We start from the raw sequence: 26,036 nt of genomic DNA, 5'->3' as shown, positions 1-26,036 counted from the left end.
TGAAGAAATGGATTTGACCAGTAGAGTCATGTAAACTACTTTTATGCTGCCTTTATATGCTTTTTTAGCTTCAAAGTTCTGGCCACCATTCGCTTGCATTGCAAGGACCAGCAGAGCTGAAATATATTTCTTAAAATTGTTGTATGTGTTCAACAGAAGAAAGAAGGTCATACTGTACACATCTGGGATGGCATGAGGGTGAGGAAATGAGAGAATTTTCATTTTTGGGTGAATTGTCCCTTTAATGGTTCATTACTGTGGTAGTGGTTTGACATCACCTACTCGGAGTGAAATAATGAATAACATGCAAACACACCTGTGTATGTTTTCATTTGTTTTTATGTACAGTGGGGTCTAAATAGTCTGAGAGTACAATAAAAATGCTTCTACTTTGCATTATTTTCTAATTTAATAACTTACAAATTATCAGCATAAAAATTTGAGTGAAAATCAGAATGGAACAATTTAAATGAATTTTAGATGACAGCATGCACTTGAGCTGGTATGGACTGCACAAGTTTGTGCAAAACCTGATGATCCATCCTACGAAATTGGACCTTAAAAGGAGCTAACACAGTCAGTGTCACAAATTTGTTTACAATGGATATGATGAATAAGTTAAACTGAGAGAGTAGAGAGAGTAAGATGCATCTTGATAAAATTTTGTAAATCATATTTGATGGAAAAACCTGCTCTTAATTGAATGACTTGTGAGGTCTCTCTTATAGACAGGAGAAAAATAAACAGAACAAGACTTGAACTGAATTGTCAGCTGCTTTGAGGGGAGCTTTCATAGGTGGTTTATCTCTTCTAGAATTTGTTCTGGCATATCACTCTTTTTTATAACCATGTATGTGTTTGAGTCTTTGCACAGAATAATGTGTTGTTTTGTGAGCCGCAATGAAAGCAACACTTTAGGGATGAATGAATTTATTGTTTTGTGGCGATGAGGTGAAGGAAGGAGGAAAGGGGTCTGTTTTAAAAGGGAGAATACTGAGCAGATAAGAACAGGATAGAAAATAGAGAAATAGAAGGATATATCTACAAAACTGATGTACCAGAGAAGAGGAATGTGTGCATGAAATTAATAAATAAAGGGAAAAGGAGAGAAATGGGAGAGAGACAGATAGAAAACAGGAAAATGAAGCAGAGAAAAAGCCAGAAAGACCTGCTGCTCTGATGGAGAGGTAGAAACCTAAATTAATTAATAAATGTCTGTATTTGCTTGTTTCTCTATAAAGCTCACTTTTAGATAGTCAGATGGGAGATTATAGTGCATTGGAAGCATGTCTGAAACATTGTACAAATTGTACCAGAAAACAAAAACAAAAAACTGTCCTTTAAAGGGATACTGTAGTTCACCCAAAAATATGCAATTATTTACTCACCCTCATGTTGTTACAAACCCATATGACATTCTATGGAACACAAAAGATATTAAATAGAATATTAGCCTCAGTCACCATTCACTTTCATTGTAAGGAAAAAGATGCAATCCAACGTGAATGGTGACAGGATAACATTCTGCATAACATTTCCTTTTGAGGTCCATGGAAGAACGAAATTCATACAGGTTTGGAACAGCATAAATATGAGTAAATGACAGAATTGGAAGAATTTAGATTTTTGTGTGAACTGTCCCTTTAAGGGTAGGGTTAGGGTGTGGGTTATGGTTAGTCTATATAATTATAATTAGCTTTATATAAAAACAACTGAAGGCTATGACGTCCCCATTTAGTTAGGTAAACGTGTGTGGGAGAGATTGTGGGTAGTATAGTAAGAGGGGAAAAAAGAGAGAGAAAGAATGAAGGTTGTTAGGGGAAAAGAGCACATGTGATATGGCAGAGAGTGATGGAAATTACCTTTTGAATAATTTTGAAGCCTAGACAGTTCTCATATATTACAGCCATATAAATGATAACACCCTAAGCTGTAGTGTTTCTCATCCTCTATTGTTCCACAATTTCCATTGTGAACTTTCTCTAATGTACAGAAATTCAATATATGGGCTGGGAGTGGTAGCATATTACGATCAGAGTGATATTTTGAGTGGCTTGTTTGTAAATCTGTCACAGGATGCTGCAACTTGCATTGTTGCTGCCTGTTTTGTCCCTGTACCAGATGCAGCAGTGATGCTGTTAACAAGAGAACAGAGTCACAAATATGAAGGATAAATCTGGATGCCTAACTGGATGTGAGAAATAGGAACACATGGTTAGATGAAAAAAGGGAGTGGACAGAGAGATAGAAGGAGAGAGGGTAGGATGATGACAGCCCCTGGCTCCGCTCCATTGCTGACGAAAGCTGCTAAGACCCTCAGTTGCCATGGTGACCAGCTGGAGCAGCTAGAGGAGAGGAGCAGAGAGAAAGACAGGGAGAGGGAGGGCGGAGGCTAGGGAGGGAAGAACAGAGCGAGAGAGAGAGAAAGAGGGAGCGCTTAAAAAAGGGCAATAGACAGAGGGAGGGAAGGCGAGTGGAGACGGAGGTAGATACGCATTGCTAGCAAAAACAGTCTGCAGAAATACAAACGCAAAGGTAATTATTTATTTTATTTTCATTAGAGCTGTATTTAATCCATCTGAGGAATGGAGATATTTACTAAATACTGAGGTATTTTAAAGAAATAATTTAAAAGGGTAGGCAGAGAGATTGAGACGAAGGTAAAGACACACTGCAGTGGAGCTGGAATATGGATGCACAGTCTGAAAGCTGTGAACCGCCACCATGTGATCCCCAGCCTTCAGGTAAAATCAGGAAAGCCTTCAAGCTCTTTGGCAAGCGAAAGCCAGGCAGCAGTGTCACCAGTATCTTCTCCATGCGTGGGAAAGGAGATGGAGGGCCTAAATCACCGCCATTAAGGAGCAAAACTCTGGAAGAATTAAATGAGCCTACCGCCCCCGAAGCAGAGGCAGAGCAAGTGGATCTTGACCAAGAGGAGGAGAGTCAACAGCAGGATGCCCCATTGGAGGAGTTCATGAGCGGGAACATGAATTCAGAAACCACCCCAATGAGGCAGTCCATTTCCTCCCTAACATCTGCTAAGTCCTTGAGCTTCCTTAATATGCTTCGCAAAGGCAGACGAGGAGTAGCGGGAGAATGGCAGACTCAGACCGAGTCTCAGAGGCCCGGGCGACAACGCAAAGGCTTAAAAGGATTGTTTAGTAGTGTACGCTGGCGTGGTAAAGAGAAGGAGGGCGAAGAGGAGGCTGAACCTGGCCCTCCCCTCCTTGCTTCCCGCTCCAACAGTGTTGAGATTATAAAGGAGAGTGTACCATTGACACCTGGGCCAGCATCTCGTTCTGTGGAGGAGCAACAGCAGGAGGAAAAGAAACAGCTTCCTACTCCACAAGAGGGCCCTACATCATCTGAGGACTCTGCAAAGGTGAGCGAAGCAACAAAACCACCAACAAATGAACGCTTGAGCACGCTGCTTGGAGATATCTCATCAATTTTGAGTTTTGATTCACTGATGGCATGTGGAGATATTGTAGCAGATGTTGAGGCAGAATGGGTCAAAGCCAGCACTCGAATGGAGGGATCAACTACACTGATGATGAATGATACTGAAAAGGATAAGACTTCATCTTCTCCAATTCCCACCAGATCAAATCCCATCCCATCTCCTACATCAACTCTCAGCCCCAATGCCTCCTCCAAACCTTCACCTACTTCAGCAACAAAACCCATCCCTTCACCTACCACCAGTAAACCCATCCCCAGCTTTTTGACAAAACCTGCAGTTTCCCCAACATCCTCTCCAGTGACCAAAACGTCCCCATCCATGCCATCTGCCCCTATTACCCTTACCTCAACATCCAGCCCTCTCGCTAAACCTACCCCAATCCCATCAGCTATGACCATTATCCAGCCTACCTCAACTCCAATACCAACCCCAATAACTCAAGCTACCCCAACTTCAACATCTACCCCGATTATTCAGCCTTCCCCAAACCCTACACCTGTGTCTGTTGCACAGTCTGCCCAGGGCCCTATATTGATCCCTACATCTAAACCCACCATTTCCCCAGTTAAACCTGCCCGGTCTCCTAAATCTAGCCCTGAAATCAAACCTGCCACAATACCACCATCTAGCCCCACAGCAACCCCCGTGCCCAAATCTATATCATCCTCTACACACACTCCTGTCTCTGTCTCTACCACTTTTTCTGAAATCTTGACCCCACCAGTGACCCCTAAACCTGCTGTTGTCACAAAAACAGAACCTACTCCAACCCCTGTGACTAAACCCACCCAAGCCCCAACCCCTGTTACAAAATCCACTCCAAGCATTGCAAATGAATCTAAACATGCTACTTCTACCTTTGCAACCAAATATACCCCTTTCCCACCACCATTTGGTAAGTCTACCCCAGCTCCTGCACCAACACCAAGACCAAAACTTATAACAACGTTTGGATTATCGACAAGTCGGAACACAGCTCCTATCACCAAACCTGAGACAAAGCAGCCCACAGGACAAGCTACAAAATCTAGCCAATCCACCACCCAAACTGAAAAAAATGGCACAACATCGAGAAAAGCCTCAATCACTGAACCGCCTGCCCCCATTGCTAAAACACCTTATGCTGTTAGCCCTCCAGTGGTTTTCTTTACATCCCACAATCCTGTTCTCAAGTCTCCTCCATGTACTGCTCCACCTCCCATTTTATCAAGAAAAGTGGAAGAAGAAGATGCTAGACAAGAAGGAGCTGACACTAGAGACTCTGTGGCTGCTCAGAGCCTCACCAGGGCAGTGAAAAAGGGCCAAGCAGTGAAGCCCACATCTCTGAGTAAGATCCCTGTGAGCGGTGGAGGCAGACCTACAAAGCAGCAACATCGAGAGGCCCAGCCTAATGGAGATGAAGACCATTCAAATATACCAACACCGGTGCATGAAGAGGATAGTCCATTCTCTCTCTCACGTGAAAGCAGCAGCAAGGAAGCCCTCAGTGATTTCTCCACAGAATCAGGGACTGTCACCCCAACCCTCTCCCACATCCAAGAGGACATTATGGATGGCAAACTTGGTCAGCAGGCATCTGCACATCCTACAGCTGGTTCCACAATCTTAGCCCGGGAGTCCAAGATCCCAATCAAACATGGCTCCACTGCAACCTACCATTCAGTGCAGGGAAGGGCAGAGGCTGCACGCTCCAAAATACCCGTGTCCAAAATGCCCGTCCGCCGGACAAGCAATAAGCCTGCACCCACAGCTACAGCTGCCGTCACCCGAAAATAATGGATAATCTTATTCTGAAGATGACAAAACCTAAAACATTCCACTGGCTACAGTCTTCTAAGATTTATTTTTTATTTTTGGTCAAGCATCACTGGGCCTGGTTTAAGCCTTTTTGCAGCAGATATCCTTACAGAAACAAATGTATTGTTATCTTTATTGGAACTAATTTACATACTGTGTCAATCACACTGTTACATTTTGTATCAATTTGGTGTTTCTACTCATATCACTGTTAAACAGACTGACGCTGTGGATTCAACCCTGTGCACCGCCAGAAACAGGCAGCACACACACAGGCTTTGTTTAAATGATCCCCATGGCAACCTAACATGCTAATTAAAAGGCAGACACTAAAGCACGAGAGCCCTCACGTGGATTACAACACCATGAAGACCTTCGCTGTAGAAGCAAGTAGTGCATCTGTCCATTACCTTTGGTATAGAGCATACTCTTGTCAGCAGCATCAAAATGGTCCATAATTGTCTTATATTGTAATTAAAAGCCTCATAGAAGAATCTAAGCAATCCTTGTGGATTTTGTCCAGGTCTATAACACCAAAGGGCCTCAGTATCATCACAAAGGTGCTTTTTTCTTATCTTCCTGGCTTGCCACACCAGAAAAAAAACAAAAAAACATTTTGTTACAGAGCAATGGAGGATCTTTGTAGCCTTTGTTACTTGGCCTTCTTTTTAAGATATCCTTGTGTCTGGTGTCTTTTTTCAGTTTTCTTTTTCAAGTGAACTTTGTGGATCAATGTTAGTCTTTTTGGAGCTCCCATGTGTTGTATGCAAAGAAACAGAATCTCCTACATGTACAGTTATTGCAAAGACAGGATATTCCACAATATCTTTTGAATGTATGTAGCAGATCGCATGCCCTACTTTTTGAATCAGATGAGCCATCTCACCTCTCTTCCTCTCACCATAACGTCCTTTTCTTGCTGTTTTTTTTTTTTTAAACACTGTGTTAAGTCACACAGTGCCTGTCAACTGTGTATGTAGTGTCATCGAAATGGCATATGGATCTAGCCACGTGGATTTTTCTTTCTGGATGCACTGAACATTGTGTGAGACTGCATTAAAGAAGTCTAAGGACAGTAGAGGTGGTTTTTCACAGGCAGTTGGTGTAATAGGTAAGCTAAGGCTTTCATGGATAACAGTGGTTTCAAGCTTTGAATAGATATATACTTTTTTGAAGTTGCCATCACATGCACATGTTTAATAGAGGATTATTTTTGTGTGTGTGCATGTGTGTGTGTGCGTGTGTGCGTGCGTGTGTGTGAGTGTGTGTGTATCTGGGTGGGAGTGTTTATCTTAATTTCACTGTTTCCTATTTCATCAATAAAATGTGATTATACCTATACCGGTTTCAATGTCATGCAATGGTTTAATTATGATTATTGAGTGAGATGAGGACATTGACTGTGTTTGGAATAGCAAACTAGCATACTGCTCTTACTATTTCAGCATTATGTTGTATCTAAATACTGTACACAGATTGCAAATTTTCAATACTCCAGTGACCTAATACATGTGCCAAAATGAATGCCGTATGAATATTACACAGAATACTGTATCCCACAAGGCAATGCGCTTGACTGGACCTTCCATTTCCAGTGTTATGAATGGTACTGGAAGTAATTATGGCCGTGATTTTTAACATCTGTTTTGACTAATTATTTATCCTGACTGCCAAAAGTTAAGATATTTATTGACCAAATTGGATTTAAAAGCAAAACAAACATTTATATTTCCAAGATGATAACTGAATGCAATGTGATAAGACATGTCACAACAATATAGAAAAGTATTGTTTGAAACCTTTATCATTTAATATTTCCTACTATTTCACTTAAAAATTGTAATTTCTAAATAGTATACACTGTGCAGTATTGAGTAAGTAGTATACTAGTATTCCATTTAGAACACAGCCAGAGACTACATTAACAAGAGGTTGTGACAGATTGATGGTGTAGTGACTGTTTGTTTCGGTGTATGTTGTTACGTTCTGGTTCGAGGACTGACATTAGAAGTTGAGCACTACAAAGCTTCCACTAGAAAGACCCAGCCCCCTACCACTGCCAACACCCCCCACCCCCCTGGTTTTTCTGCTGTGCCATGCTGTTGTGCTGAAAACCCACTGACCTGAATAGCAGACCTCATGAATGTTGGCATTCCCTGGTCAGTGAGCTGTACGCTAAGATGCTATAGGATCCCTGCTATGCAACCACATAACCACTGAATATGAACAAAATTCCTGTACATTTCTAATGGGTTGTTATCTTGCCTCTTGGGCAAGAGTTGTGCATTCAGTTATTCTCATCCTTAGTCTGCAAGGGCCTCTGGACTAAAGCCATGTCAACCTTTATAAAACCTAATTGAACAAATGAATGAGAGACAATTGGAGGGACAGAGGCACACAGAGAGAGAAGGAAAATTAGTCACAGGGAGGGATTGTGGTAGAGACAGAGAGAGAGAGAGAGGACAAGGAAGGGGAGTGTGTGAAAAAAGCAAGTCTTTTTGGTTTCATCAGAGCTGTGTTATTCTATGGTCATGACATTGCATGAAACCTTAAAGGCAGTATGTAATGACATTGAGAATGACATCATTTTCTCGTACAGCATATTTTACATATGCACATGCTGCAGATGGGTGATTCTTGTGAAATCTGTCAAGAAAATGGCCTGGTCATATTTAACCCCAAATCAATAATATATATATATATATATATATATATATATATATATATATATATATATATATATATATATATATATATATATAATTATTAAATAATATATATAATGATTCAAAAAATGTTAATGGTCCTAAACATAGATTTATTTTTCTTTATGCAAAATATAATTATACAGTGTGTGTGTGTGTGTGTGTATATATATATATATATATTTTCCATAAAGAAAAATAAATCTATGTTTAGGACCATTAAGATTTTTTGTATAGTTTTAGAACATTTTAACACCCTAATTCTCATTACCGTCACACAGTCATGTTTTACTGTAATAAAAAAAAAAAAATTTAAATAGCAAAAATTTGGGTTCCAGTGAGGCACTTACAATGGAAGTGAATAGGGCCAATCCGTAAATGTTAAAATACTCACTGTTTTAAAAGTATAGCCACAAGACATAAAAATATGTGTTAACACGATTTTAGTGTGATAAAATTGCTTACTAACCTTTTAAAATCATACAGATTTGGAATAGCATGAGGGTGAGGGTGAGTGATGACAGAATTTTCATTTTTGGGTTACGGGAACTGTCCCTTTAACAGTACAACTAACACAACTAATATTTAAGGACAGATGTTCGGTCGTTGATCGATGGTTCGCCATCTTGATAGTGAAAGGAGGCAGAGAGGGGAAAGTAGTTTTCCCAAAACTAAAAAAAACAGTATGGATATTTACAGATGAATCTGTTCACAGAGACACAGCATAAACAAAGCTCTGTTGTCTGCAACAGACCTCGGGGCGGGACTGCTTTAACTGGAAAAACATGAGGACTTCACCACTTCACAGGGTGATTAGCCAAAGAGCAGCCCAATGTTAATGGAAACCGTCCGTTCCATCCTGGGGTCTGAAGAAAATGAAAGCCTTTTTTTGCATTGAAAGCTCTTTACCTACATTGCAAATTCATAGATCAGCACCTAAAGCCACTGTTATAAAAATCTCTTTGCATGTAATTGGCATGTATTTCTCATAAAGAAATTTGTTAGGTTTCAAATTATATAGATTATTATATATTTATCAAAATTAAGTCATATGTATCTGGACACTTTTTGGTTATCAAATGTTAGTAAAACGTCCATAGTTGTGACCTCGAGGTGAACTGACCTTGAGATCTGTTGGGTAAGTAGCATTATTTATTTGCAGATGTCACTTGTTTTAATATTTTGTATCTAATGCAATGAAATGCATACATTTTTAAGTTTGACTTAAGCATCCAAATATTAATTTGAGCCAATGTAAATGACAATTGTGCTAATCAAGGAATGGCTTTTGGCAAAACTGAATCATTAAGCGAAAAATGTCAAATGCAGCCTGCAGTTGGATCTAGGGCAACATAAAATAAGGGATGCATAAAAAAATAAAAAAATAAAAAATGCAGTTGAACAGTGCAGGCAAGATGGTTAGGTGATAGGTGATGTACATGAAAAAAATCCTGCATGAGAGACCTATTTTGAGTCCCTGTTAGGCATTGAACTGTCTGTCTAAATCAGTGAGGATGTGGAACATATGCAGCCATCGTAGTGTAGCCATGCCAGACAGTATGACTTGAAGCAGACCTGAAACAGATGGCATAGCATAAAGTCACTAACAGAGCATCAGTAGACTTACTAGCTATATTCACAATTACACATACACACACAGACAAATAAGTCTTTGCTAAATGCAATGGGTGATGTCACTAAGAATGGGATTAAAAACAAGCTTTAAAATGATCTCCATATGCGTATCCAAACATGAGATTAACACTCTAATCCCTCTGAGAGATTTATGTTGATATATGTAACTGGGAAACCTAAAGGCAGATAAACTATATTAATTTAAGGGAAGAAGCTGCAGGAAGAATTGTAAATATTTGAGATAATTATATTACAAAGCAAAAAAAATCACAACATCAGGAGATGAGATAACTATGTTTCCTGATATTACATACCCTTTGGCTCATATACTTTAGATAATGCAGAACAGATAATGCACCATTATGAGCAGGAGAGATCTTCATGAACTCTCCTGATGCTTCTAAACGGGTCATGAGGACAGAGTGCTTGTGTCTTACTTCCCATCGGTGTATATAAACACCCTCAGTGAAAAGATGTTCTCTGTTTTGCAAATTATTGGCAAATTATCCATGCTCCAATAAAAAAAATAAAATAAAAAAAAATTAAAAAAAAGAAACCGTTGCTATGGCAACCTCACTAGGTCAGCCAATGGGGTTTCCTGAAAATTTATGAAGGTAAATCATTTGCAAAACTCGAGAGCTTGTAGATTTCAATTTGAGAACTTGTACAATAAATATTTGTATTTGTAAACTGAAATTTACACTCACAGCCCCAATGTGAAAACTTGTCAATTAAAAGTTGAATCTGCTATCTGCACTCACAGACAATAATCAAAAACCATTGGTCTAGCATCAGTCGTTCCAGCTCTTGTGATTGGTCACAACATCGTTGGCCCTGCCCCGCCCAACAATGGTAGCCTGCTGTGTTCATCTGGGTTTAAAGTGCACAAGTGAGTTTTGCTACAGGTTTATCGCAAAAGTAGTTGCAGAAGTCAAGGCAGGAAGATTTGAAGTTGTAGTGGCGGATTTGAGAGGTTGTAACTGCCGATTTGTGGTTGTACTGCAAAAGAGATTAAAGTACAAAAGTAAATATATTATACAAGTTTGTGTCTGTCGTTGTATTTATGTGAATGTCATTTTACATATTTGTGACTATTTGTCAACAACTTTGAATTCAAAACACAGGTTTTTGATTATTGTCTGTGAGTGCACATTGAACTTCAGATTTCTATTTTACAAGTTTTCACATCGGTGCTGTGAGTGTAAATTTCAACTTACGAATACAACTATTTATTGTACAAGTTCTCAAATTCAAATCTACAAGCTCTCGAGTTTTGCAACCGATTTACCTTCATAAAAACGAGGAGGGGCGTGGTGAGGTGAGGTGGTAAGGAGTTCTAAAATGGACTCTCAAATATGTAACAATTTCTTAATCTAACACAAATTTTATGCGTTTAAAAATTACATATATAGTCATCTTTCTATATTATGTGTAAATAAGGCTGGTTAATGTATGTGACAGACTGTTAATTGAATCACACTTGATCACATGTTTCTGGGTGAACAGGAGGTGAGAGGGTGTGTGAGGCAGGCTGCAAATGTTTTTGTGTAACAGGACCTCCATGCTGGGATGTGCCAGTCAGTAAGTCGCATCTTGCAGCCATATTCTGAAGTTATTCATCATAATCGTCAGCAATGACGCATAAAAACAAACACTCAGTTCAAAGCCAATGTTATAAGTCACAATTATCAGAATACACAAATATAATGACAAAAAATGTAAAAGTATGTTTTACTCGTACATAGATTTTATTACACTTCACATTTTAAATGAGCTTAAAAAACATGCTTACAATATTATATTGCTTTTGTCGCAGAAACACTGAATGGGTTAAAAAATACTGAAACGTGAATACAAAAGTATCATTATACATTTTGAATAACTTGTTATTAAGTATGCTACTGTGATTTATATAACGCTTTTGCACTGTGCAGTTGCAAGCATGCTTTAGAGGGAATTCTGGTAAAGCTGAAAGAAACACCCAGTATCTAGGGATAGGTCTTAAATATTGTTCAGTCACACTGTGCTTATTTCAAAAACATGCTGATATTTATTCTGAAATATTCCTAAATTTACCCACATAATGCACCAATTAAAGGAATACTCTGGGTTCTAAACAAGTTAAGCTCAATTGACAACATTTGTGGAGTGATTTGATATTGATTACCACAAAAAATACTTTTGATACTTGCCCCTCCTTTTCTTTAAAAAAAAGAAAAGAAAAGAAAAAAATCTGGGTTACAGCGAGGCACTTAAAATGGAAGTGAATGGGGCCAATCCGTAAATGTTAAAATACTCACTGTTTTAAAAGTATAGCCACAAGACAAACAATATGTGTGATAACATGATTTTAGTGTGATAAAATCACTTACTAACATTTTCTGTGTTTCTATGTAATGCCAACAAACCTTAAACCCCTAAAATGACTGAACGATTTAAACAACATTACAGCAAAATTATAAGCTTCACATTTCTGCCTTAAAACCCTCCAAAAATTGTCCCTATTCACTTCCATTGTGAATGTCTGACTGACTGAACGATTTTTGCTTCTTCTTTTTTTATTTTTTTTTTAAAGAAAAGTAGACAACAATACACGTTTTGCTGTCAGATAGCACCTGTGATTTAATCTTTTCTTAATTCAACAAACCTGTCAGACATTTCATTTTGACACCAATAGTCATATCATTTCTGTTGTATTACTCTTAATCTGATAAATGAAATTATCCTGATTCCTAAATGCTTCAAAAATAATATCAGCTACACAATCGTAAGCTCAGACATGCATATAACGAAACTATTAAAAACAAATTGTTCAACACATGGTCAAACAAGATTCTTGTGTGGATGATGGAAATAAAATCTGCAATAATAGAAGAACCATCCGGTACCACTAACCACCTGGTCAGTTGAGTACTACACTCTCATTATTATAGAGAGCGGTCAATCAAACTAGCGTGAGGATTCTTAATGAATCTAAGGCCACGTCCACACATTCATTTTGCTACGTTTGCACCTCGTATCCACACTAAAACAGCATTTTCCTCCACTAAAAATGAAGCGTTTCGAAAAACCTCTATATTACCGCATACCAGGGCCGTTTCTGAGAATACGGGGGCCCTAAGTGAAGAATATGGGGGCCCTAAGTGAAATCCCAAAACCCCCCAACCCCTTAAATGGTCAGGGTGCATTTCTCCTCATCTTCTTTTAAATTTTTTCCGCTCCCGATTTGTAGGTGCACTTCATGATGATAACCCTTTGAGCTTGCGCTTGCCTGTCACATCTAGCTACAACTCTCTCCTTGCAGTTACATTCTCCCTTCCCTCTCAGGCCACAAGGGGGCCCCCTTTAACTGTCTAATTGAGCCATAATAGCTAACTGAGTCTTAAAGCTTTTAGTGTATTTAATAACAACAATAAATAAAATAAAAAATGACCTTATTTTGCAGGGCCACCTGGTGGCTCGTGGGCCCTAATTGGCTGCTTATACCGCTAGCTAGAAACGGCTCTGCCACATACTTTGGAAAGCGAAAACAGATTAGTGTGGGTGTGGTCTAAGCAGAAGACAAGATTTGCCTTTTTTCAGTTTATGAAAATAATTAATTACACTATAAATTAAACTGTAAGAAATCCAATTCATTTACATTTTAAATGATGGGTACACATCATTACATTTATATCATACCGAATACAAATTCAGCTTGTCTTTGGTATGCTGCACTTCCTTTTGGAATGTTCCTGAGCAACAGGGAGGCACAATTGGTAAATAAAAAAAATAGCACTAACAGCCACAGTGCTTTTTGGGGCACAACAGTTCCTGTCCACTTTTTCAGCAGTCTGGGTTCCGTTAGTATTTTTCCAATTAATTTTTTGCCTAGACTTTTAATAAAATCCTTTATAAAAGAATTGTAAGCCACGAACCAAACCAGGAATTCCTCTACCAAATACAATTTGAAAACAATGAAGTTGAAAACTAATGGCTTCAGTGGAAGCATATACCATCCATGAACAACCTCTGAGCTCATGGTGTGTCTCTCTTTAAATGTTTATAAGTTATCGTTGAAAATTGATTCGTTTATGGAAAAAATTAATGGGATTTTAACTTCCAGGAACCAGACTGTTGCGCTCTATACCCTTATACAAATCAGTGCCAAGTAAATAGCCTAATAGCTAAATATTTAGCTATTTAATGCACATGCACATACATGTAAGGCACTTTGGGAAAAGAGGGAAGAATATAAAATAAGCATATCATATAAAAAGTTACAAGGTATTTTAAAGATATAAACAAAGTGTTTAAAGTAGAAGGGGCTACAGCTTAATACTGCTGAACAACATCCTGACCACCTGATATGTTTTTTTAGAGTCCATATGGCACATCAGGAACATTTTGTCTTTGGTGTCTCATTTTAATGAACGATGCAAAAAGTTATCAATTATTTCTTTGAGGTATATCCAGGTCATAGCTTCACGAAGATTTTGCAAGTGTGCAGAATGGTTGTAGAGACCATAAGGGTGATTCTAATTTACAGAGTGCTGTCCTGAGTCTGAGTCTTGAAAGTGGTGAAAATGGGGCAGAATATGGCAAAAAAAACCAAAAACAAGATCTGTTATAAGGTACCTTTGAAGTCTGAAAGCTGCCTCTGAAATCCCAGACATTGGTGGATAAATCACTTGATTGCTTTTCCAAAATACTTCATGGATGACTGCAAAATATTCAGTCCGCACTACTGATTTGATGATCAGTACTTATAAAAGTGAATAGTTTATTAAAGAAACCTCTTCAGAATGTTAGAAGTGCTAGACCAGGATGCTTTCAGCAGGCAGGGCTGAACTTTGAAGGTCACTTTGAGCTTGTTAAATGTTGTTTAATAAAGATGAGCCCTGCTCACACCAGGAAGTGTGTATATCCCTCCGCTCCAGTGACTATAACATCCATCCAGATTCTCATGGCCTCTGGAGATGGAGCCACCATGTAATAAACCCGATCATGTGTCTTTACACTGAACGTCAGGGAGGGATTAGGGCTCTGAGGGAATATAAGAGTGTGTGAGAGAAGTGAGAAGCAAGATTTATTATGTAGCAAAATTCTATAACATGAGTGAGCACTTAGGTCTGTGTTTGTAAAATCAGTGTGCTGCATCTCACCTTGTGTGCATTCTTTAGGTGGTCATAATAAACTTCCTCTATGGCTTGGAAATAGATCACACCTTTCATTTTGGTTTCATGTTTATCTGGAGAAAAATAAAAAAATATACTGTGGTCACTGTGGTGTTTTGACAGAAAAGCCATTTGGTTAAATTAAAACAGCCTTTGTTAAATATCTATATTAAAGTAGGTATAATAATACAATGTAAAATAAAATTGGTGTATAAAAGATAAAATCTTTCAGTAGTAGATTTGCAGGTTAGGGCTGATGACAGCAGTGCCGAAGTTGCCATCGTCTTCCGTGGTCTCTCTGAAGGACACAGCTCATTGCTGCCCCCTTGTGGTATAGACCAGCATTATAAGTAATAATTGGAAATGTATTTTGCATTGCTTAATAAAACAAGTCCTTCTTAAAGCTGCACTACGTAAGATTTCTTTGGTTACAATGAATAAAAGTCCATTAATAAGTGAGTACATAAAAGTGTCATGTTTAAAACACTGGCTTGTTTACGTAATGTCCATAAGCTCAGAAATGAAGGACTTGCTACTGTGTCACATGTGTGTCAGCTGGGGAAGCTCTGGTGGTTCAGTCAGTAGCAGTTCAGGACAGCAGTGGCAGGACATTAGTCTCCGAATGGATTTTTAACTGTTAACTGTTCGGTGAAGTTGTTTATTTGCAATAATGCTTGGATATGTTTTCTGGGAGGGTTGATGAAGCTTATATTGGTTGTCATGCTTTAACCTCCTGCGACCCGAGCGTCACTGATGTGTGCATTTTTCATTTCCCTTTTTGATTTGTAACCAGTAGCACCTAATAAACAAGTAAAATATAATAATAATAATAATAATAACAATAAATCTAGAGCAAATAGTTTCCCTAAAAACTGAAGTCCACATATGTGGACAGTGGGACTACGTTGTGACTAAAATTTATATAATACAAGCTATAGAAAGTTTTTCATCAAATTGTTTGTTATGTTTCCAGGAGTGTTGGTTATTCATGTTTTTGAGATGTTACAGACATTACATCAGAAATTAGCATAATTAATTCTGATTCAGTGTAATGGCCAACATCATCCAATCACTGCCAACCATGTTAAAATAAAATTATACATTATAAATTCTGAATCTATGTATTGATTACCATTGTCACATGTCTGCCAACCATGTTGAGTGGTCAAAACATCATCTGCACCCTGGAACAACTTTAAATAGGAAGTTTGGATTGAATGCACTTAGCTGCATAGAAAGCTATTTGATGCTCCCTTGCTCCCTATTTAATGAATAGCTTAACATCTAGGTGCTGTCTGTCTGCACTGGTCTCAGAACAGTTTGAAAAGCACCTTATTTTCATTCTAACTCCATATAAAGACTCTGAAAGCAACATTTTCCAGTTTTTTGATGCATCCATTGATTCTCAATGTGATAATGTACAGTAAATATGGGATATTTTAACTGAAACTGAGCATACAGTCCACGAATGTGGTCATTGTGTTTAACAGCATGCCGTTTTGCGATAAATCACTAAAATAAAAAAAGACATTTCAGATTAAATTAAAGATTCTAATCTATTGAGTCAAACAGGTTTCAATGTATAAACTTAATTAGGCTTCTTACCAGATGTAGTTTTGATGGCGTTTCAACCAAACACAAACTCCTCTGCGATCACCGCCATGTTGTTTTGTCACATGACACCATACATCGAAAGTTTAACCCTTTACTGACAGTACAGAGTCTCCTGAACTGAGATCAGTCAGTTTAAATTAAATTAAATTATGCGTTGTGTATAGCGAAGCCAAATTACAAAGTCCACACATGTGGACGCGGGGTCACACAAGGTTAAAGGAAATATTCCGGATTAAATATGTCTCTGGCCTGCTGTCGATCACCACTGAAAATAATGTCAACTCATTCCCCAGTTTGTAAAAATGAACAAAAACATACCTGAAAGGTTGATTCAGACAACTTTACAGCTTTTTTTCCCCCTAAAGAATAAATGTAAGTGCTTTTAAACCCTCCATAACACTTGTCTGCTGGACTACCATGATAATTGTATTACTGTTAACATGCTTTCCATGCGTTTATACAAACTGAGGGACAATTCAGCGTTTTATTTTCTGTGGTAATTGACAACAGGCCACAAGTTTTATTTAACTCCTTTAAAGATTAGTTCATGTAATTACCAGCATAATATGCCAGTGTCCTGCGATTGCGGTCAAAAACGAACCACCGCTTCTTCCAGGTTTTAATTTTTCCACCCATTTTGACCAGGAACCCCCTGCAGGTCTTCTCGGTGATGGCCAGGTGAAAGCAAGTTTCAGGATGGTGACCAGCCACCTCGATGTGACCTCTCAGGTCAAAGTCATCCTTTCTCACTGGCAAGTAACGTGTCAACGGACGAGACTGGAGACACAAAAGGCAAAGTTCAGGTAAAGTCTCAAGATGCCAGTACATATTAATGTGTGTGTGTATTCCCCTTTGAAAAACAGCAAAAAAAGCTTGCTAGTCTCAGCTGGTTTAGGCAAGTCTAGCATGTCTCTCAGCCTGGCCATGCTGAAAAAGGCCCATAACTCATTTAAAACCATCAAAACAGACCAGCCTAACCAGTATGGCCAGGCTGGGATACCAGTTAACCACCCAAGGCTGGATTAAGCTGTTTTTTGTCCCAGCAAGGTTAGTAGAGAGTGAGAGAGGGAGTATGACAAAGAATCTACAACTGCACGTGCTCCCTCATATTTGCTCAGAGGTTGTTTTGCATTATGTTAAGTGCATCTTTGCATCTGCTTATCTACATCTCTCTCGTCCTCTCCCCCTTTCACCTGCATTCTCTTAGTCTCCCGGAGCTTCACCTCTCTCTCCACTAGTTTCTGTCGTCTGTTCGTCTCTTCCTGCAGTCTTCTCTCCAAGTCCTCCCTCCTTCTCCTCTCGTCCTCAAGAGCCTGCCTGCGGAACTCCATCTCTTGCTCCTGTGGTGGATAAACAAATTAACAAACATGTCAAACAAAACAACGGCTATTTGTTATAAGCAGCCACAGATGGAATGTACAAACGTTTTTCACATTTTCTGCACAGATATGGGGCAAAACCTGTGGGATTCTGTGAAATGCATTTCAGTATTGTAAAATAGACTCCATGTGAGCCTAGTTAAAAACATGAGGGAGAGATCTTTGCTTAGTATGATGAACTGGAGTTACCCTGTGCTCCAGTAGTCGGTTCTTCTCAGCTTGAGCCTCTCTCAGCATACGTTCCATCTCCTCTATTTTTGCCATATTAGCTGTGCTGGCACTGTGCAGACCACACAAACAGGTTTAGCGACACAGATTCAGAGCTAGTTCAGCATTTATAAGTCTTTAAGGTCCTAATAAGATCTATCTAGTCAAATTAATTAAAAATGTTGCATTGTTCAATTAAATCTGAGATTTTAAACCTCAGCCACATTTGGCAGTGTGTTCCAGAGCATCTAAAGGTTCAGCTCCTTGGAGGGGCCTTGGAATGCAATAAAAATTCCACAGACAGGATATGTGTATATCTGAGCTACTAAATGCAGACTCCTGTCTATTCAACTTCCTTATAAACAATAATAAATTCACTAGAATGAACATAAGTGTACACAGAATAAAGATACACACTTACACACTTCTCACTTGACAGCATGTTAACATCAGTGGTGACAAGGCCTTGAGTTACTTTATAAAGCTGCCTTTAAAGTGGATTTTACTGTTGGTTTAAAAGCTTTAAATTATTTAATTATTTAGAAAAGAAAAGAAAAGGCCTATCTTATTTTCCAGCAAATATCTGTAGCATGGGAGTCAGGATAGATGCTTAGTTACCAAGTGCAAAAAAGCATACACTACCGGTCAAAAGTTTTGAAACACTTACTCATTCTTTACTATAATTTTTTTTTTTTTTCACATTTTAGAATAATAGTAAAGTTATTAAAACTATGGAATAACATAAATGGAACTATGGGAATTATGTTGTGACTAAACAAAATCCAAAATAAATCAAAACTGTGTTATATTTTAGCATCTTCAAAGTAGTCACCCTTTGCCTAGAATTTGCAGACATGTACTCTTGACATTTTCTCAACCAACTTCTTGAGGTATCACCCTGGGATGCTTTTTAAACAGTATTGAAGGAGTTCCCATCCATATGCTGGGCGCTTATTGGCTGCTTTTCTTTATTATTTGGTCCAAGTCATCAATTTAAAAAATATATATATTTTTTTTAAATTAAATTTTAGATTTATAATGAAATAAATTAATATGGTGGCACTATTATATTTTTGTCAACAAAACTAATTTCAAACATTTAAGCATATGCCTTCAGATCAAAAGATTTTTAAGATCATGGGAAACATTTCAGTCAAGTGTTTCAAAACTTTTGACCGGTAGTGTATATTGAGTCAATCATTGAGCTGAAATTCAAAGAATACAGCCCTCTTATCTATATCTTAGTCTATATATATAGACAATTATAAATATAGTCCTGATCATTATTGAAAAGTCCATTCAGTTAAAATCCATTATTGCTGGTCTTACGTGGAAATGTTGTCAGGTGAACAGGCTGAAATGCTGGTCTCCAGGCTTTCTGTACTGTCTACGCTCAGTGTGTCAAAGTTGTGTCCATTATCCAGGTAATGGAACGGTTCCAGGTACACGTTTGATTCAGAAACCGTCCTATTGGACATCTCACTCAGTCTCTGCCTATCATCATTAAGATACAGCTGACCTGCTGCAAGAACAAGAGGGGGAGAAAAGGATCTTTATAACATTATTTACTATTTACTCTAGTGTATTAGGTGTGCTACATGTGTTTATGTATTTGTGCTTTGTGATGTTTTAGATTGTTCTGATAATTGTTTTATGTATTAATAGTATATACAAGTGTTGGTTTTAAGATTTAAAACATTTTAGTTTTTGTTTTTAACATCAACCACTTCAGGGACAGCAGATGAAAATTTGCCACTTTGGCCAAATCTAGCACATTTATATCCCCGTGTGATGTTATTTAACGTGTGCTGCCCCTAAGAAAGAAATAAATACACATATAGAAATCTGATATATGGCAAAATATGTAAAACACATATACTGTTTGTATGTTCATGTATGGTTTTCACTGATATACAAAAGACACATGCTTGCAAATACATGTAGGTATATTTCAAAATACTACAAAAATAGATATTTTATAACATATTTTCCTAAATAATAGTGGAATTATGCCCATATTAGCATTTATATATTCAGATTTATGAATATATATTCGGATTTACATTTAAATTTTCAGATTTATAACTATTTTCAGTTTTACATTTATATATTCAGAATTATAACAATATATTCAGGATTTATAACTATATATTTTCGGATTTACAATTACATATTCAGGATTTATAACTACAGTTGAAGTCAGAAGTTTACATACACTTAGGTTGAAGTCATTAAAAATCATTTTTTAAGCACTCCACAGATTTCATTTTAGCAAACTATAGTTTTGGCAAGTCGTTTAGGACATCTACTTTGTGCATGACATGAGTAATCTTTCCAACAATTGTTTACAGACAGATTATTTCACTTTTAAATGACTATATCACAATTCCAGTAGGTCAGAAATTTACATACACTAAATTAACTGTGCCTTTAAGCAGCTTGGAAAATTCCAGAAAATGATGTCAAGCCTTTAGGCAATTAGCCAATTAGCTTCTGATAGGAGGTGCACTGAACTGGAGGTGTACCTGTGTATTTTAAGGCCTACCTTCAAACTCAGTGCCTCTTTGCATGACATCATGGGAAAATCAAAAGAAACCAGCCAGGACCTCAGAAAAAAATCTGGTTCATCCTTGGGAGCTATTTCAAAACGCCTGAAGGTACCACGTTTGTCTGTACAAACAATAGTATGCAAGTATAAACACCATGGGACCACGCAGCCATCATACAGCTCAGGAAGGAGACGCATTCTGCGAAAAATGCAAATCAATCCCAGAACAACAGCAAAGGACCTTGTGAAATGCTGGAGGAAACAGGTTGACAAGTATCTATCCACAGTAAAACAAGTCCTATATCAACATAACTAGAAAGGCTGCTCAGCAAGGAAGAAGCCACTGATCCAAAACCGCCATAAAAAGGCCAGACTACAGTTTGCAAGTGCACAAGGGGACAAAGATCGTACTTTTTGGACAAATGTCCTCTGGTTTGATGAAACATAAATTGAACTTTTGGCCATAATGACCATCGTTATGTTTGGAGGAAAAAGGGTGAGGCTTGCAAGCCAAAGAACACCATCCCAGCTGCACTTTTCACTTCACAAAATAGATGGCATCATGAGGAAGGAAAATTATGTGGATATATTGATGCAACATCTCAAGACAAGCCAGGAAGTTAAAGCTCGGTCGCAAATGGGTCTTTCAAATGGACAGTGACCCCAGGCATACCTCCAAATTTGTGGCAAAATGGCTTAAGGACAACAAAGTCAAGGTATTGGAGTGGCCATCACAAAGCCCTGACCTCAATCCCATACAAAATTTGTGGGCAGAACTGAACAAGCATGTGCAAGCAAGGAGGCCTACAAACCTGACTCAGTTACACCAGTTCTGTCTGGAGGAATGGGCCAAAATTCCAGCAGCTTATTGCGAGAAGCTTGTGGGAGGCTACTCAAAAAATTTGACCTAAGTTAAACAATTTAAAGGCAATGCTGCCAAATACTAACAAAGTGTATGTAAACTTCTGACCCACTGGGAATGTGATGAAAGAAATAAAAGCAGAAATAAATCATTCTCTCTACTATTATTCTGACATTTCACATTCTTAAAATAAAGTAGTGGTCCTAACTGGCCTAAGACAGGGAATGTTTGTAAGATTAAATGTCAGGGATTGTGAAAAACTGAGTTTACATGTATTTGGCTAAGGTGTATGTAAACTTCTGACTTCAACTGTATATATATTTGGATTTACAAGTAAACATTTATATTTACAATTATACAGTATACTCAGATTTATAACTACATATTCAGATTTATAACTACATTCAGAATTTATATATATACATATATTAAATATATATACATATATACAGTTGTGCTCAAAAGTTTGCATACCCTGGCAGAAATTGTGAAATTTTGGCATTGATTTTGAAAATATGACTGATCATGCAAAAACACTTTTTTTTAAGGATAGTGATCATATGAAGCCATTTATTATCACATAGTTGTCTGGCTCCTTTTTAAATCATAATGATAACAGAAACCACCCAAATGGCCCTGATCAAAAGTTTACATACCCTTGAATGTTTGGCCTTGTTACAGACACACAAGGTGACACAAAAAGGTTTAAATGGTAATTAAAGGTTAATTTCCCACACTTGTGGCTTTTTAAATTGCAATTAGTGTCTGTGTATAAATAGTCAATGAGTTTGTTAGCTCTCATGTGGATGCACTGAGCAGGCTAGATACTGAGCCATGGGGAGCAGAAAAGAACTGTCAAAAGACCTGCGTAACAAGGTAATGGAACTTTATAAAGATGGAAAAGGATATAAAAAGATATCCAAAGCCTTAAAAATGCCAGTTAGTACTGTTCAATCACTTATTAAGCAGTGGAAAATTCGGGAATCTCTTGATACCAAGCCAAGGTCAGGTAGACCAAGAAAGATTTCAGCCACATCTGCCAGAAGAATTGTTCGGGATACAAAGAAAAACCCACAGGTAACCTCAGGAGAAATACAGGCTGCATGATCAGTCATATTTTCAAAATCAATGCCAAAATTTCACAATTTCTGCCAGGGTATGCAAACGTTTGAGCACAACTGTATATATATATAGAGAGAGAGAGAGAGAGAGAGAGAGAGAGAGCGAGAGAGCTGGATATTCATATTATGTTTGTATTTAAACACTAACAATAAATTATCTTAAATATTTTAGAAATAGTAATATTTGCATCCTTAAAACTTTTAATTGAAAAGATTTAAGAGTAGTATTATAATAAATGTGTATTAGTGTATTACCCTTGAGCAGTCGGCGAGTGTCCAGGTCATGGGAGGTGGCCGACAGAGTGCGGGGGAGTACACTACTGCAGCTAGAGCTTTGAGACAACGGCATATGGGGCTACAGGATTAAAAGAATACAGAGAGAGAGAAAGAGAGATTTGTAAAAGGAAGCCTTTTCCACATGCCGAAAAACTGGAAATGAGCACAGAAATTATAACAGATTGTTCCTTTAATATACCGTATATGTGTGCCGTACTTGATGTCTGACCTTGGGAGACAGACTGCGACTAAGTGTAGAGTTGCTTATGGTCCCTGAAATCTGCCTCTCTCTCTTACGGGACACTCCGCTCTCACTCAGCAGAGCTCTGCCCTCCTTACTGCCATTGCTCCGCCTCCTCTCCTCCAGAGAGCGAAAATGCTGGACCATTCAAAAAGACAAATAAAATAACAAGTCTTTCAGAGCCTGTCTCAAAGCTTTATGCTTGCTTTCAAAACTTCAAGCAAACTTTGTGTTACCTCCTTCATGGACACAGGGTTAAGGGGGAAGGCCTGACCACCTGTCAACTCAGAGTATTTCCTCTCCAAAGATGATAGGTTCTCCCGTTCCTGCAGAGAGATTAGTAAAAAAATATCTATGCAGTGAAATATATAAGCATTGATATACACACATTCCTGTATGTATAAACAGATCCTTACCCTCTGCAACATATAAATAAGGGTTCTCTTTTCCTTCAAGAAGTTTTCCTTTTCCCGCTGTGCCTGCTGAGTTGTCTGGGTTGACTGCATCTTCAGGGTAAGAAGCCTTTCCTTAAATAGAGGCATTTTGTGGGCAGAAGAAAAAATATCATTATAAAAAGCTCTGTACAAACTCAAATGTTGTGCAACAAAATGCCATTTTTTTTTTGGGGGGGGGGATTTTTCCCCTTTTTCTCCCAATTTGGAATGCCCAATTCCCAATGTGCTTTTAAGCCCCTCGTAGTGATTCGCCTCAGTCCGGGTGGCGGAGGACGAATCCCAGTTGCCTCCACGTCTGAGACCATCAATCCACGCATCTTATCACGTGGCTTGTTGAGCGCATTGCCACGGACACATAGCGCGTGTGGAGGCTTCACGCCATCCACTGCAGCATCTGCGCTCAACACACCATGCGCCCCACTGAGAAAAAAAACCACATTATAGCGACCACGAGGAGGTTACCCCATGTGACTCTACCCTCCCTAGCAACCAGGCCAATTTGGTTGCTTAGGAGACCTGGCTGGAGTCACTCAACATGCCCTGGGATTCAAACTAGCGAGCTAGCTAACTCCAGGGGTGGTTGCCAGCGTATTTTACCACTGAGCTACCCAGGCCCCCAATGCCATTTTGTAATGTATGCGAACGTGAATGACGTTTGAAAGCTACAGTGGAAGGAAAGATTTCGGTCTGTTCCGCTCACAAAGCTATCGTATGGATTCAGAACACTTGGAATATAGTCATATGGACTACTTTTATAATACTTTATCATGCTTTTTTGCCATTTAAGGAGCTCAACATCCTTGTCCCCATTCACTTTCACTCTATAGTAAGAACAGCCGGGATATTCCTCAAAATATCTCTTTTTGTGTTCCACAGAAAAACTAAATTCATACAGGTTCGAAACGACATGAGGGTGAGTACACTATGACCGAATTTAAATTTTTGGGTGAACTATTCCTTTAAAAATAAACATGCATAAAGCATACACACACCTTTCGAGTGACAATGGATCTTTGATATTCTGCAATCTCTCTGAGGAGCTGCTGCGTCTGTGACTCTTTTTCTTCATCTTGACGGCTCTGTTTTTCCAGCTGCTGAAACTCAAGATCTTCGTAATGCTTCGTCTCGGCTTCCAAGGCTTCAGTGTCCTAGCAAAAAACATGTACACACATAAAAGATTTGTCAACAACACTTAAATAGATGACATTCTTTATACAATGTTGCAACTTCAAAATAAACTAACATACAAAACCAGCTATAATTCAGAGGATTGCACAAAACAGACAAGAAAAAAGCAAAACTAAGGTTAAAAAGATAGTTCACCCAAAAATGAACATTTTTAATCTATGACTTTCTTTCTTGGACTGAATACAAAGCAGGCCTCCATCACCATTCACTTTCACTGTATAGAAAAAAGATGCAATCATTCTGCCAAGTATCTCCTTTTGTTTTCCAGAGAGGAAAGCAAGTCTTACAGGTTTAAGAGCAAAATGATGACAGAATTTTAATTTTTGGGTGAACTATCCCTTTAAAAGCTCAAGAAATGTTGGTTACAAAGCAAAGCTAAAACACACAGGGAAGAAGGGCCTACCAACAAGAACAAATGGTCTCTCAAGAGCTGTTGCAAAGAGGAAACAAAGAAGAGAAAGTCTTTGTCAGAGAGGTAATGCTAGTCTTTAGGACAACAGAAGAACAGACAGGAGAATAGGCCGCACAGGTGGGTGCAGGTACAAGGGAGAACGAGGTATCTGACTGACCCTGTATAGCTGATTCTGGAGCTGCTCCTTCAGTGCTTCAGGACAGGTGTCCAACTGGATCTTCTGTTCTGAGATCAGCTCAGCTAGCCTCTCTACTTTAACTCTCTCAGCCTCCAACAGGGCTTTGTCCTACAACACCGCAGTATCGCAGGGATGTATAAGGATGATGTACACAAACATAGCACACAAATATGACAGACAAAGAAGAGATAGGGCAAGGCTGGGTTAGAGCAAGGAAGAGATTAATTGGAAAAAAGATATAGGTAGGGGGAAAAAAACTCTTGGTTACTGTCGTAACCTCCGTTCCCTGATTGAGGGAACGAGACGTTGTGTCGATGTAGTGACACTAGGGGTCGATCTTGAGAGCCCGAAACACCTTCAGATCTTTGAGAAAAGGCCAATGAGAATTGGTGAGTAGAATCTGCATGCCGCTCCCCCCGACATACGGGTATAAAAGGGAGGCTGGAATGCGGATTCATTAAGGTTTTAGCACTGAGGAGCCGAGACAAAGTCCCGGCCATTACAGCAGTGTAGTTCAGCCTGTGGCCAGCCGTTTTTCTCTCCACAGAAAATTAGATTCGGCTGGGGCCTTTAAATGCACATAAAATGCGCCGGGGAAGGCGTTCTTTTCCATTCCTATTCTTTCAGGGGGAAAAGACCCTGCGGAGGCCACCCCCTGCCCTGAAGGGGAGGGTAAAAAGTAGTGAATACGTCATATGGGCCTAAGGCCGCACATGGAAGAGGTGTGGCAGTAGGTCCTGCCCTTCGTAGGGGAGGAGCTCTACAAATGCAGTGACTGGGGCAGAGAGGGCTCTGCCAA

At 38.7% G+C, this 26,036-nt stretch overlaps 2 protein-coding genes across 4 annotated transcripts in view; one reads left to right on the top strand and one right to left on the bottom strand.

Annotated features, from left to right (window-relative positions):
- The first annotated feature begins 2,469 nt into the window (after nt 1–2,469).
- Nucleotides 2,470–6,591, top strand: LOC127433347 (uncharacterized). The gene has a single exon (XM_051685161.1). It carries the CDS (start codon nt 2,690–2,692, stop codon nt 5,237–5,239), a length of 2,550 nt encoding a protein of 849 aa, XP_051541121.1. The 5' UTR covers nt 2,470–2,689; the 3' UTR covers nt 5,240–6,591.
- Nucleotides 6,592–11,324: 4,733 nt separating this feature from the next.
- Nucleotides 11,325–26,036, bottom strand: part of LOC127433768 (pleckstrin homology-like domain family B member 2) — a 30,246-nt gene continuing 15,534 nt past the window's right edge. Inside the window, exons 6-17 of one of the 3 annotated variants that reach the window (XM_051685951.1) lie at nt 25,217–25,345; nt 24,452–24,607; nt 23,421–23,531; nt 23,241–23,330; nt 22,963–23,142; nt 22,743–22,842; nt 19,286–19,478; nt 17,939–18,029; nt 17,594–17,710; nt 16,928–17,147; nt 14,745–14,830; nt 11,325–14,625 (exon numbers count right to left, since the gene is read on the bottom strand). In XM_051685951.1, the coding sequence (XP_051541911.1) occupies nt 14,485–14,625; nt 14,745–14,830; nt 16,928–17,147; nt 17,594–17,710; nt 17,939–18,029; nt 19,286–19,478; nt 22,743–22,842; nt 22,963–23,142; nt 23,241–23,330; nt 23,421–23,531; nt 24,452–24,607; nt 25,217–25,345 (1,614 nt within the window). In that variant the 3' untranslated portion in view covers nt 11,325–14,484. The remainder of the gene's footprint in view (nt 14,626–14,744; nt 14,831–16,927; nt 17,148–17,593; nt 17,711–17,938; nt 18,030–19,285; nt 19,479–22,742; nt 22,843–22,962; nt 23,143–23,240; nt 23,331–23,420; nt 23,532–24,451; nt 24,608–25,216; nt 25,346–26,036) is intronic. The other 2 variants (XM_051685952.1, XM_051685953.1) reach the window with 2 other exon arrangements.

The sequence above is a fragment of the Myxocyprinus asiaticus genome, chromosome 43, assembly GCF_019703515.2.
Source record: "Myxocyprinus asiaticus isolate MX2 ecotype Aquarium Trade chromosome 43, UBuf_Myxa_2, whole genome shotgun sequence".
In the NCBI taxonomy this organism is placed as follows: domain Eukaryota; kingdom Metazoa; phylum Chordata; class Actinopteri; order Cypriniformes; family Catostomidae; genus Myxocyprinus; species Myxocyprinus asiaticus.
Note: the sequence above shows the minus strand (reverse complement) of the source record. Positions and strands in the feature narration are given on the sequence as shown.

Coding starts and splice junctions, on each gene's coding strand:
- LOC127433347 (XM_051685161.1), top strand. CDS start 2,690: ATGGATGCACAGTCTGAAAGCTGTGAACCGCCACCATGTGATCCCCAG.